The following is a 12,077-nucleotide window of genomic DNA, read 5'->3' on the forward strand; positions in this document are numbered from 1 at the left end:
TTCCATTTGGGAAACCTGATACAGTTGTATATCTAAAAAGTATCTCTTGCCCCCATTAAAAATGAACCTGAAAGGAACCCAGGCTCCATTCATGGTAGATCACAGAGATGGCATATATAGACTGACCATTAAAGAACATTAATGAATGTAATATGAATATCTACTTTAACTGGCTATAGAAGTGTGTGTATAAGCATCACCTGATGAAATGAGCTGTGTGTAAAAGCTGAAGGGGGAATGTAACATTTGGTGTAACAAACCAGAAATGGATGTTGGGGAAAGTCAACAGGGAGGGGGGGGGAGGAAAATGAATGTTAAGTAATGATACTGAATATTTGTTATGAGAAAATAAAATCAATAAAAATCATACAAAAAAATATAAAAGCTGAAGGGGGTGGAGAGATGGATGCACCAAGCCTCTTCCATAGACAACTGGAGTGAAATCCTGTGTCTTCTCTTCTGTCCAGTATCAGTGCGAGAATGTTGAAACAGCACCTTAATCCAAGGCAAAATGCATTGTCATTCACAAATGTATGCCCACTGCTAGTACTATGCTTGCCCTAGAATTGCCATGGGTCATAGAATCATAGAGTTGGAAGAGACCACAAGGGTCATCCAGTCCAACCCCCTGCCAAGCAGGAAACGCCATCAAAGCATTCTTGACATACATGTCAAGCCTCTGCTTAAAGACCTCCAAAGGTACTTGGTCCAAAGGGTACTTGGTCTGGTACTTGGGTATGTACCATCTAGAGGTAGACCACCTCACATCACAATAATTTTGAAATCCAAAATACCTACCGTAACTATGGCTTGTGTGGGGTTCAGGCATACAGGCCCCATGCCGTCTGACATCTCCGGTTATAAAAGGGTTTCAGGGCTGGCAGCCAATGACAGGTAGTCAGCTAGCTATGGATTTATTATACTGCAGAGAGCAGGTGTGTTTGCTATAAAATGAGGGGGGGGGGAAGCCATGTATACCACCTTAAACTCCCTGGAGGAAAGCGAAGCCTAAACGGCTCCAAAAGCAGAGCATGTGTTTCCAAGGGATACCCCCCAAAATGTTGCAGGGCAGAGGAGGAACAGGGTAGGTGTATCTTATATATATATAAATGTAAAAATCGTGAAACTGTGTACACTTTTCTCCATAACCGCTTGACCGATCGTCCTGAAATTTTGACACAACGATCCAGGCCACTCCCTGAGCGTTGTTGGGGGCAAAAATCCCTCAAATCACACACCTGGGCAGGTACAGACCTGGATTTCCACCAAGTCAAACAGCGCCCTCAAGTGGCGTTATACCCTCCTCCACCCCCTCCCTTCCTGTGAAATCTAAGCCACACCCACAAACCAAATGACACCATCAACCAAGCAACTGAAACCACCAAGTCGGCCATTATCACAGGGCGCAGCACGGCCTCTGTTTTATGTAGGCCCCTGACAGGCCCCCCCGGGGGGGGGGATAACCCACAGCAACGCACTTGGGGTTTTTACTTTACCATTTACCCAAGGGGTTTTTACCATTTAGCACCACTACCCCCCCAAAAAACCCCACCAAAAAACCAACATTGCCAAGTGGAGGTCAGGGCCTGCCCGGGGGGGGGGGCACAGAACGCAGCACGGCCTTTGATTTATGTAGGCCCCTGCATGGCAAGGGGTTTTTACTTCACAATTTAGCACCGCTACCCCCCCCCCCCCAAAAAATCCACAAGACAAAAATAAATACCATCCTTCAAAATGTCACGAGATATGCCGGTCATGGAGGGGGGGGGGTCAAACAGAATAGAAACAGAATAGATCATGGATCGGGACACGTGGGGGCAGTCACAGGGATTAGACACAACAACGTGTCACACCCACAAACCCCGCCTCCACCACGAGATCCTGTAAAACAGGAGGCCTTGCAACCACCAAAACAGCTATTCCACCCAAAGCCCAAAGCCTCTCCCGGCGGCTGCATTAAAAAACGCCTGGCAGCATTAGGCAGTCGTTCATCATTTCTCCTAACACGCACTTGGGGGCACAGCGAGGGGTTTTCGTTTTATAATTTAGTGGGCGTTGTGTCACATGCGAGGCTCCGACGGCCATTTTAAGTAAGGGCAGTCGTGCCCCTTTTAACCTAGGCTTTACCATGCTTCTCCAAAAATAAGACACCGTCTTATATTTATTATTCCTAAAATAACCCCACATTGGCTTATTTACAGGGGATGTCTTATTTTTTATTACGCGTCCAGCCTTGCCTCTTCCTTTGGGCCCTCCAGAACTGTGCCTATCACTATGTCTTATTTTTGGGGTATGGCTTATATTGCGCAAATGCTTAGAAATCCTGCTATGGCTTATTTTATGGGTATGTCTTATTTTAGGAGAAACAACTGATTGTAAGCCTCTGTGTCTTTTTTAAAAAAACAACAACAACCATGCACTTTCTCTCCCCAGATATTTGCAGTGGCCACCCCCCACCCCATTTACAATCCCCTACCTTCCCTTTGCTACTTCCTGGGTTTTTTATGGAACTGAACAACTCGGGTGCTTCAGAACGCGCCTTCTGTTGCCAGGCCCTTACAGTGCCCGGGCCAGGTAGATAATGTGGCCCTGTTTTTAATCCTTTTGTTACTTTTTTCATTTTAATGATTGTGAATATGCTGACCCAGGCGCCCTTCAGATTCGAAGGCCCGCGACAAGTGGCCCATATGACCCCCCTCCTTCTGTCTGGGCCTGTCTGTTGCTACGGGGCTTCACTATTTGACACCCCCCCCCCCGGGTTGGGATTCTTTAAGTAGTTCTCTGGGTCCCAGGGCACATCATCACCCCCGATGGAAATGTTCACGATGCATGTGCAGGGGCCAATGTAGATACAGGGGGGAGGGGACAACAGAGGGCTCAGACAAAAGTAAATACTGGGAAATGGAACCCAGAAACTGACAGCTCCTTCTCCAAGGCTGGTGGCCAATGTAGGAAGATACCGGGGGTAGGGGCCAACACTCCCCAGGGACAACAGAGGGTTCAGACAAAAGTGCATGCTGGGAAATAGAACCCAGAACCTAACACTTCCTTTTCGAAGGGTGGGGGCCAAGGTATGGAGATACAGGGGGAGGGGCCAACACTCCCCAGGGACAACAGAGGGAAGGGTATCCTACCGAAACACAGGGATGAGCCAGGGTGGAGGGAGGAGGGGCACATAGCTGCCAAGTTTTCCCTTTTCTCGTGAGGAAGCCTATTCAGCATAAGGTAATTTCCCTTTAAAAAAGGGAGAACTTGGCAGTTATGGAGGGGCAGGATATGTCATGGATCGGGACAGGGTGGGTGGGGGATCACAGGAAAGAACCACAGCAACGCGTGGCCGGGTCAGCTAGTGTGTAATATAAATACATTCGCTCTGGCATGAGTATTTTGGAAATCGGATGATTCACATGTTCGCCAGGAGGAAATATTTCTGCAGATCTAAAGAACAGGAAGATCCAAGTTTCGGCAGAGGATAGGAGCGTGGTCAATGGTTATGCATGACGGCAGAGTATAGCCAAAACAGCATCTGGGGCCCCCAGGTTCTCAACCCCCGTTTTAAGCTCCTACCAAATTAAAAACCGCAAGTGAAGCTCCAGGGCACCTTAAGGTAAGCCCTTCGCTCCTCGACCAGTCAAGACTTGGGTTGTGAACGTTCAAACTAGTTCCTTCCCGTTCCCAAAATGGCGCCTCATAAAGCAGAAACGGGGACACTTATGTATACAGGAAGTGATCTGAAATCCACCGCTCCCTCTCCCATCGCAGTGCAGAGGCACTTTGTACTAAATCACAAACTGGGGTACAGGGGAAGGAAAGAGAATCTCAAGCTCTTCTCAGGATGCGGTGTAGTGGCTCTGAAAAGAGCCTTTGGGTTGGTGAAGCGGGGTGGGTGGGTGAGTGAGAGAGAGCGGCGCCTAAGCCCTCTCTCCGCGGATGCGGCGCGCCAGCTGGATGTCCTTGGGCATGATGGTCACCCTCTTGGCGTGGATGGCGCACAGGTTGGTGTCCTCGAACAGCCCCACCAGGTACGCCTCGCTCGCCTCCTGCAGCGCCATCACGGCCGAGCTCTGGAAGCGCAGGTCCGTCTTGAAGTCCTGCGCGATCTCGCGCACCAAGCGCTGGAAAGGCAGCTTGCGGATCAGCAGCTCCGTCGACTTCTGGTAGCGGCGGATCTCGCGCAGCGCCACGGTGCCCGGGCGGTAGCGGTGAGGCTTCTTCACGCCGCCCGTGGCCGGGGCGCTCTTGCGAGCCGCTTTGGTGGCCAGCTGCTTGCGAGGCGCCTTGCCGCCCGTAGACTTGCGAGCCGTCTGCTTCGTCCGAGCCATCTTTTGGGCGCGCTTGCACTCACGAAGACACCACGACTAGCTCTCCAACTAAAACTCCGAATAAAGGAGCGAGGTGATCGCGACCCTTTATTTATAGTGCGCTCCTGTTTCTGTCTCCATTGGCTGACATCACTGGGGCAGATTTTCATTGGACAGCTTCTCCATTCGAAAACTCCCGCTTTGGTTTGTGTCACCTACGGACCGCCTCCTTAGCATCCCTATAGTTTTTTGTTTTTGCAATGGCGACTTTCCCCGGAATATTCACCCTCTAAAATCAAGCAGCTCTGCCTTCTGTGTTTAATGTTGTTCAATACCAGCCGACTCTCTCTCACTGGAAGCTCCTTTGCTAAGCTCGCCTAGACGCCTAAATCTTTTATATAAGATCTTGTTTGAGAACGTTTTGGTCTGTCTCTTCATTTTTAACGTTTTTCAGCGATTAGTGATATTGACAGGAAAAGACAAACATTTACTGACAGTAAATTACTGTTTAGGGTTGAACCTCCCCTTCCCAATTTCTCATAGTTTACAATGCACTTTTCTTGATATTATTATTATTATTATTATTATTATTATTATTATTATTGTTATTATTATCCCAAACTGCGTGAACTTCAGCTGGTGAGGTTGGAGGCTTTAACATCCTTGGGTGTAAATTCCATTTAACTCAGAAGGAGCTATTTCCTTGTAGACGTGCACGCGACGGAGTTTTAAATCCCAGTAATTTCTATGTGAGAGCACTTCAAAGCCCAGGCGGGGAGGGCGGGGATCCCATCGATTCCAATTCAAATATACTTAGCTGTGGCCGCATCTAGGAAATAAGGCTCACATTAGTTAATGGGACTTGTTCCCAAGTTTGTTTAGAGATGCAGCCTTAACAAGGGAAATCATATTTTTCACAAACGGTCACCTGCGGAGTTGTGACTCACGAGAAGCATTTATATATATTTGGTTTTGACGCCAAGTAACGTCGAAATACACTCCTTTGACAGCAAGATGGCTTTTATCTCAGAATGTGCTATAAGACTGAGGAGTAAACCTGCCCTTTTCACTTTGAGACTAAGGGTCACCTGGGGTCTAATCGTTGTTTTCCAGGGGTTTGCTCTGAAAAAACATAAATAGATTTTAATTATTTATTCAAATCCCTACCGTATAACATTATTAAGGTATCTAAATCAGTCTGCATAAAATAGAGCTGCAGTGAAGTCCAACAGTCAGTCACATACCTTGTGGATTGTAATTTAAATTCTGCATTAAACTCTTGAATAGTGTTTATGTGTGATCATACACTATCAATATAGTATTGGCTTTGAATGTACCTAAATAATACAATATTTAGCACCTTTTCTATAGCGCAGGCGAGCTGGTAAGGGCTTGGCTGATTAGCAATGGTGAATCTATTTTGTGTAGTCTTGTGTTACCTCCGTTTACTTGAAGTCCAACTGCAACGAGGAGACTAGCTTAAAAAACTCACACCACGTCCTGTGACAGACCTTACTGTCTGAAGATGTGACCCGCACAGTTTTTCGGGTGTTTTGGGGGCTTACATTGCTTTAATTTACAAAGAAAAACAAAAGTTTCGCTCCTGGGAGGTCTCCCCAGCTCCTGCAGCCGAGACTTAAGAGCCCTTTTCCAAACGTTGCCTTTCCTTTTGCGCTTTCAAAAAAGCAATGAATGCGAAGCACCCTCCCCTCTTCGCCCCGGTTGATATATTTGATTATTTGGTGGTCGGTATTGTGTAAAAATCGCACTTTATTAACTCGAAAGAAACACAAACTGGGCGCTCGGAAGAGTTCCTGTCTGCCTGGCAGAGGGGCGGGCCCTGCAGCGGACCAATCACGAGGCAGCTCCTCTCTATAAATAAACAGCGGCTGACCTACTTGAGCTCACTTTTCTTCTGTCGGGAATTTTTTTTGTGTGTGTGTGTCGCTTCTCTTTCCTCGCCATCATGTCCGAAACGGCACCCGCAGTTGCCGTCAGCGCTGCTGCTCCTGTCGTGGCCTCCAAGGCTCCGGCCAAGAAGGCGAAGAAGGCTAGCGGCGCCGCCAAAGCGCGCAAGGCTTCGGGCCCCAGCGTCACCGAGCTCATCACCAAGGCGGTGGCGGCGTCTAAGGAGCGCAAAGGGGTGTCTCTGGCGGCGCTGAAGAAGTCCTTGGCGGCCGGAGGCTACGACGTGGAGAAGAACAACAGCCGCATCAAGCTGGGCTTGAAGAGCCTGGTCAACAAAGGCACCCTGGTGCATACCAAGGGCATCGGCGCCTCGGGATCCTTCAAGATCGGCAAGAAGGCCGGCGAGGGCAAGGAGAAGGCGCCCAAGAAGAAGGCGGCAGCCGTCAAAGCCAAGAAGCCCGCCGCCAAGAAAGCCGCAGCTGGCGGCGTCAAGAAGCCCAAGAAAGCCGCGGCGGCCAAGAAGAGCCCCAAGAAGCCAAAGAAGCCCGCGGCCAAGAAGGCGACCAAGAGCCCCAAGAAAGCGGCCAAGCCTGTCAAGCCCAAGAGGGTCGCCAAGAGCCCGGCCAAAGCCAAGGCAGTGAAGCCCAAGACTGCCAAGCCCAAGGCAGCCAAGCCGAAAGCGGCCAAGGCTAAGAAGGCGGCGCCCAAGAAGAAGTAGACTTGGCCCGCGCGCTGCTAAAAAACCCCAACGGCTCTTTTAAGAGCCACCCACCTCCTCCTAAAAAGAGCTTGTCACAAATGTACATACACTATCGCAATACTGTATATAGATACATATACCTGCCACAGTGTATCTTGCACATGTTTGGTCAGAATTTAAGTCACTTGCTCCTGGGACCGCGCAGAATTATTGGCCTGAATTTCTGGAAATGGGGACATTAGATCGGGCTCTTTAGCGGGGATACCAACTTGCTCTGGGTTGGTTGGTGCGCCAGTCTGGGATTCTGTAGCTTCTTGAGAAATGTGCATCTAGTTAGGCGGCCACGGAAGTGAAATAGGAGGGAGACGCTTTCATCCCAGAAAAGTTAATTTCTAAAAAGTTATTTAAAAAACTTGAGCCCTTCAATAAAATCAGCTTGAAAGTACTGTATTGCGGAAAGATGGGGGAGAAGCAGCGCTACTTGATTATCCAATTTACAGGTTCTTTGGGGTGTGTATTCCCACTTCGGTGAGAATTTTTACAAATTTTATGCTGCATTCTTATGCATTGTTAGGAGCACATGGTGTCCCTACCCTGTTTCTCCAAAAATAAGACGTAGCCATAAAATAAGCCGTAGCAGGATTTTTAAGCGTTCAAGGAATATAAGCATAGCTGCCAAGTTTTCCCTTTTCTCGCGAGGAAGCCTATTCAGCATAAGGCAAAATCCCTTCAAAAAAGGGATAACTTGGCAGCTATGAATATAAGCCATATCCCCAAAATAAGACATAGTGATAGGCGCAGCAGCAATGCCGGCCGCGGCAGGAGGAGGAGGAAAAAAATACGACACGAAAAATACGATACGAAAATAAGCCATAGTGTGTTTTTTTGAGGAAAAATAAATATAAGGCGGTGTCTTATTTTAGGATTTATTTCTGCGCCAAAATTGATAGAACTGGGTTTCGGTTTTCCTGAAAGTAAGTCCCATTTAAACATAAAGCAGCTCAATTCTGAGTCAATATGTTTAGGACTCGGATTTACAAAGTATAAAACAGCCTTATGCTTGTGGGAAACTGCTGTCAAAAATTAAGATACATTGTACCACGTGTCCAGGTTTAGATACCGTAGTCTCGGTTGTCAAAATTTGCAGGCTAGTTCTTAAAGGGTCCTACGCTTCACGGCAATTAACTTCTAGACAGCCTTCTATTGACAGCCTTCACACTGTCAATCAATGCCAGCTTTCGCTCAGCCCCATTGAATTCGGTGTATTTACTTTAAAGAATTTAAGACAATTTAGGAGGGGGCGACTTTCAAACTTTTATAATACAGTAGTTTTTTTGTGAATGAACGATCGCTTATGCCAGGTAGAACGGCAGGTCTTTCATTTTTCCGTCAAAGTCGGTGTGAGTTGTGATTGGCTCAAACCGAGATATTGCTTTAAAACAGCCAATGGACACTCGGCCTCTGGCTGACCAATCACGAACGAAATGAGAACGCTTGTAACTCTTTGCGAGGTCTCAGCCAATAGAAAATGAAGAATACAATTCTCTCATTTGCATATCGCCAATATAAAAAACAGCAGCGCTGTTGAGCCCGGCGTAACTGGAGAGCGCATGATATCGGAGAGATGCCGGAGCCAGCGAAGTCAGTGCCGGCTCCCAAAAAGGGATCGAAGAAAGCTGTGACGAAGACTCATAAGAAAGGCGATAAGAAGCGGAAGAAAGTTAGGAAAGAGAGTTATTCTATCTATGTCTACAAGGTTCTGAAGCAAGTTCACCCGGACACTGGCATTTCATCCAAGGCCATGAGCATCATGAATTCCTTCGTGAATGATGTTTTTGAGCGCATCGCTGGGGAAGCCACCCGCTTAGCTCACTATAACAAGCGCTCCACTGTCACCTCAAGAGAGATTCAAACGGCTGTCCGGCTCTTGCTGCCCGGGGAGCTGGCTAAACACGCTGTCTCCGAGGGCACGAAGGCTGTTACGAAGTATACCAGCTCCAAGTAAATTGCAGCCACTGATGGCAACCTAACGGCTCTTTTAAGAGCCACCTATTTTTTCATTAAGAGAGCTCTACGTCACTTTTCTATCCCCTACTAAAAGTTTAATGCAGTTTAGTAATAACTTGCCGTTTTATAAGAGTATATATTTAAAGTAGATGAATAAATGAGCAAATTAAGTTCATTTGGATATGCAGAAGATAATAAAGTTAAATTTAAGGAGCCGCAGAAAGGGAAAGAAGTCAAGTTTTGAAATGTTTAAAAAACTGAAGTTGGTGAAATGTATAAATCTGAAAAGCATAATTTTTAAAAAGCGTTTAATGCAGTTTGAATATGTCACCTCTCCCACTATATTCTGTGGGAGGCTATATTCTGTGGGAATGACCAATAAACAAATGACCGAACAAAGCATAGATACCCTAGAGCTCCTTTCATATGATTCTACTGCAATGAATAAATTTTACTTCGTTTGTGTCCCAGATGAAATCGTAGTTTTATATGGACAGAAAGAATGACTGGTGGTTGCAGAAAAGCGAATTGGGAAGCAATTTCCTAGTAATAACAGTTGGGTAATTTGAATTACCCGCGCTTTGCAGTTATTGGTGAGCTGTAGCCGGCTCCTATATACGGTTTGTAGACGTGCGGTTGAAGAACAAAAGCGGCCAGCGCTTCGAAGTTCCCAATGATTAGTATCCATGCAGTCTCCAAGTTATTTTTTTTACAATTCACTTACCGGTATTAAATGTTTGTGAAATGGGTAGGATTACTGGAATTGCAGAACACCTTCGGAAAATACGGTCCCGAATGATATTTTATTACATAAACAGGGTTATATATAGGCGCACACAAACAGTTCCTAAGCGATGTGGTTTTTGTGAGGCAGCTCGATAAACATGGACGCGTATTTTCCATTTTAAAGAAAATTAAAAAGGTGATTTCTGTGAACGAAACAAAAAAATACCTTCCATTAGCACCTTAGAGATCAACTAAGTTTGTTATTGGTATGAGCTTCCGTGTGCATGCACACTTCAGATACTCTGAAGGAATTTTTAAATTTTGTTAGGTTTACACGCAGCTTGACATTCCCCCGCCCCTGGCGCCTACGCAATGCAAAACGGAGGGAAAATTTTTAAAAGCGAGAGGCTAACGATTTTTAAATGTCAGTGCGCGCCTTTTCAAACTGTCGAATGAGCTTGAGGTTTTGTAATTCCAACCAATCAACAAGTGGAATGTATCCAATGGTGAGAGTTGTTCATCTAGCAATAGCCAATCGGAGGGCAGAACTAGTGTATAAATTTTGCCTTCAGCGCTCAGCTTTTAGTTCTTTTCTGCTTCTACGAAGATGGCTCGGACGAAGCAGACGGCTCGCAAGTCTACGGGCGGCAAGGCGCCTCGCAAGCAGCTGGCCACCAAAGCGGCTCGCAAGAGCGCCCCGGCCACGGGCGGCGTGAAGAAGCCTCACCGCTACCGCCCGGGCACCGTGGCGCTGCGCGAGATCCGCCGCTACCAGAAGTCGACGGAGCTGCTGATCCGCAAGCTGCCTTTCCAGCGCTTGGTGCGCGAGATCGCGCAGGACTTCAAGACAGACCTGCGCTTCCAGAGCTCGGCCGTGATGGCGCTGCAGGAGGCGAGCGAGGCGTACCTGGTGGGGCTGTTCGAGGACACCAACCTGTGCGCCATCCACGCCAAGAGGGTGACCATCATGCCCAAGGACATCCAGCTGGCGCGCCGCATCCGCGGAGAGAGGGCTTAAGCGCCGCTCTTACTCACCCACCCCGCTTCACCAACCCAAAGGCTCTTTTCAGAGCCACTACACCGCATCCCGAGAAGAGCTTGAGATTCTCTTTCCTTCCCCTGTACCCCAATTTGTGAGCTAGTACAAAGTGCCTCTGCACTGCGATGGGAGAGGGGAGCGCATTTAACTCTGAAGGAGCTGCGGAGACTTCGCTGGTAAATTTGGTACTTTTAGACATACGTGGAAATAGTAAGTTTACTCCGCATAGTTCATATCACGTAGACAAACATCACTGAGTTTATTTTTATTTTAAAAGTTTCCTTTAAATCGGGTATTGCACTGTCTCGCATAATGAATTGATCCCCGTTTTTCCTTTCCCCGCCTCTACAACTCGCTGTATGGGTCGTTGTAAGTGTTTAGTTTCGTCTTAAGCCATCCATAGATCTGGGAAAGTCTTTGTGCTTTCTTCCTGTCTGGCGGGAAGCTTGAGACGTTAAGCTTCAAACCAGAAAAGCCCGCGTTCTGCCCTCTTCGGTTGCTCCAACCATCTTTCAGGAGGCGTGTAAGGCGGGAAGTTTGAGCGAGGCCCTTTCCCCTCCCGATTGCTTTCCTTCTCCGTCCGAATCCGAGAGCCTTTCCACTGGATCTTTAATTTTACTGCTGCAGCTTCCTCCAGTTCTTCAAAATAAAAATACCCCCCCCCCCAATTTGTACTCTGCTTTGTGTATGCTTAGCAATGCCTCGAAAAAACTAAATGCTCACTTTTTCTGGATAAATAATGCTCTTTTGCAGCTGATATGGAAAGGACCTCAAAGTCACATTGGCAGGGGTGAAGCCAAGTAGGAACTGCCCAAGTAGGAACTGCCCACTGAGCTTTTTTAGTTCTTATTAGGCTATAGGTAAAGGTACCCCTGACTGTTAGGTCCAGTCACAGACAACTATGGTTGCGGCCCTCATCTCACTGTAGGCCGAGATAGCCGGTGTTTGTCTGCAGACAGCTTCCAGTTCATGTGGCCAGCATGACTAAGCTGTTTCTGGCAAACAAGCAGCTGATGGAAACACCCTTTACCTTCCCGCTGAAGCAGTCCCTATTTATTTACTTGCACTTTGAGGTGCTTTTGAACTGCTAGGTGGGCAGGAGCTGGGACCGAACAACGGGAGCTCACCCTGTCGCGGGGATTAGATCCGCTGACCTTCTGATCAGCAAGCCCTGGGCTCTGGTTTAACCCACAGCGCCATCTACGTCCCTATTAGGCTATACTCACCCTAAGATATATACATTTTTGTACTTCTACTGTACAAGCGTTCAGATTTACTTGAGCCCACTGGTGCTGTGTGTGTGTGTCTGCTGCTGCTGTTAAACCACAGAGCCTAGGCCCCTAGGGCTTGCCAATCAGGTCAGCGGTTCGAATCCCTGCAACGGGGTGAACTCATT

The 12,077-nt window shown here is 47.5% G+C and overlaps 4 protein-coding genes across 4 annotated transcripts; 3 read left to right on the top strand and 1 right to left on the bottom strand.

Moving 5' to 3' along the window:
* Positions 1-2,709: 2,709 nt before the first annotated feature.
* Positions 2,710-4,400, bottom strand: LOC118091305 (histone H3). The gene has a single exon (XM_035128142.2). The coding sequence runs from the start codon at positions 4,320-4,322 to the stop codon at positions 3,912-3,914; it is 411 nt and encodes a 136-aa protein (XP_034984033.1). The 5' UTR covers positions 4,323-4,400; the 3' UTR covers positions 2,710-3,911.
* A 1,789-nt stretch (positions 4,401-6,189) lies between these two features.
* Positions 6,190-6,983, top strand: LOC118090815 (histone H1.01-like). The gene has a single exon (XM_035127049.2). It carries the CDS (start codon positions 6,268-6,270, stop codon positions 6,925-6,927), a length of 660 nt encoding a protein of 219 aa, XP_034982940.1. The 5' UTR covers positions 6,190-6,267; the 3' UTR covers positions 6,928-6,983.
* Positions 6,984-8,514: 1,531 nt separating this feature from the next.
* LOC118090817 (histone H2B 7-like) lies at positions 8,515-8,965 on the top strand. The gene has a single exon (XM_035127051.2). It carries the CDS (start codon positions 8,534-8,536, stop codon positions 8,912-8,914), a length of 381 nt encoding a protein of 126 aa, XP_034982942.1. The 5' UTR covers positions 8,515-8,533; the 3' UTR covers positions 8,915-8,965.
* A 994-nt stretch (positions 8,966-9,959) lies between these two features.
* LOC118090816 (histone H3) lies at positions 9,960-11,622 on the top strand. The gene has a single exon (XM_060279738.1). The coding sequence runs from the start codon at positions 10,250-10,252 to the stop codon at positions 10,658-10,660; it is 411 nt and encodes a 136-aa protein (XP_060135721.1). The 5' UTR covers positions 9,960-10,249; the 3' UTR covers positions 10,661-11,622.
* The last annotated feature ends 455 nt before the right edge of the window (positions 11,623-12,077 follow it).

This window comes from Zootoca vivipara, chromosome 10 (genome assembly GCF_963506605.1).
Source record: "Zootoca vivipara chromosome 10, rZooViv1.1, whole genome shotgun sequence".
Classification (NCBI taxonomy): Eukaryota; Metazoa; Chordata; class Lepidosauria; order Squamata; family Lacertidae; genus Zootoca; species Zootoca vivipara.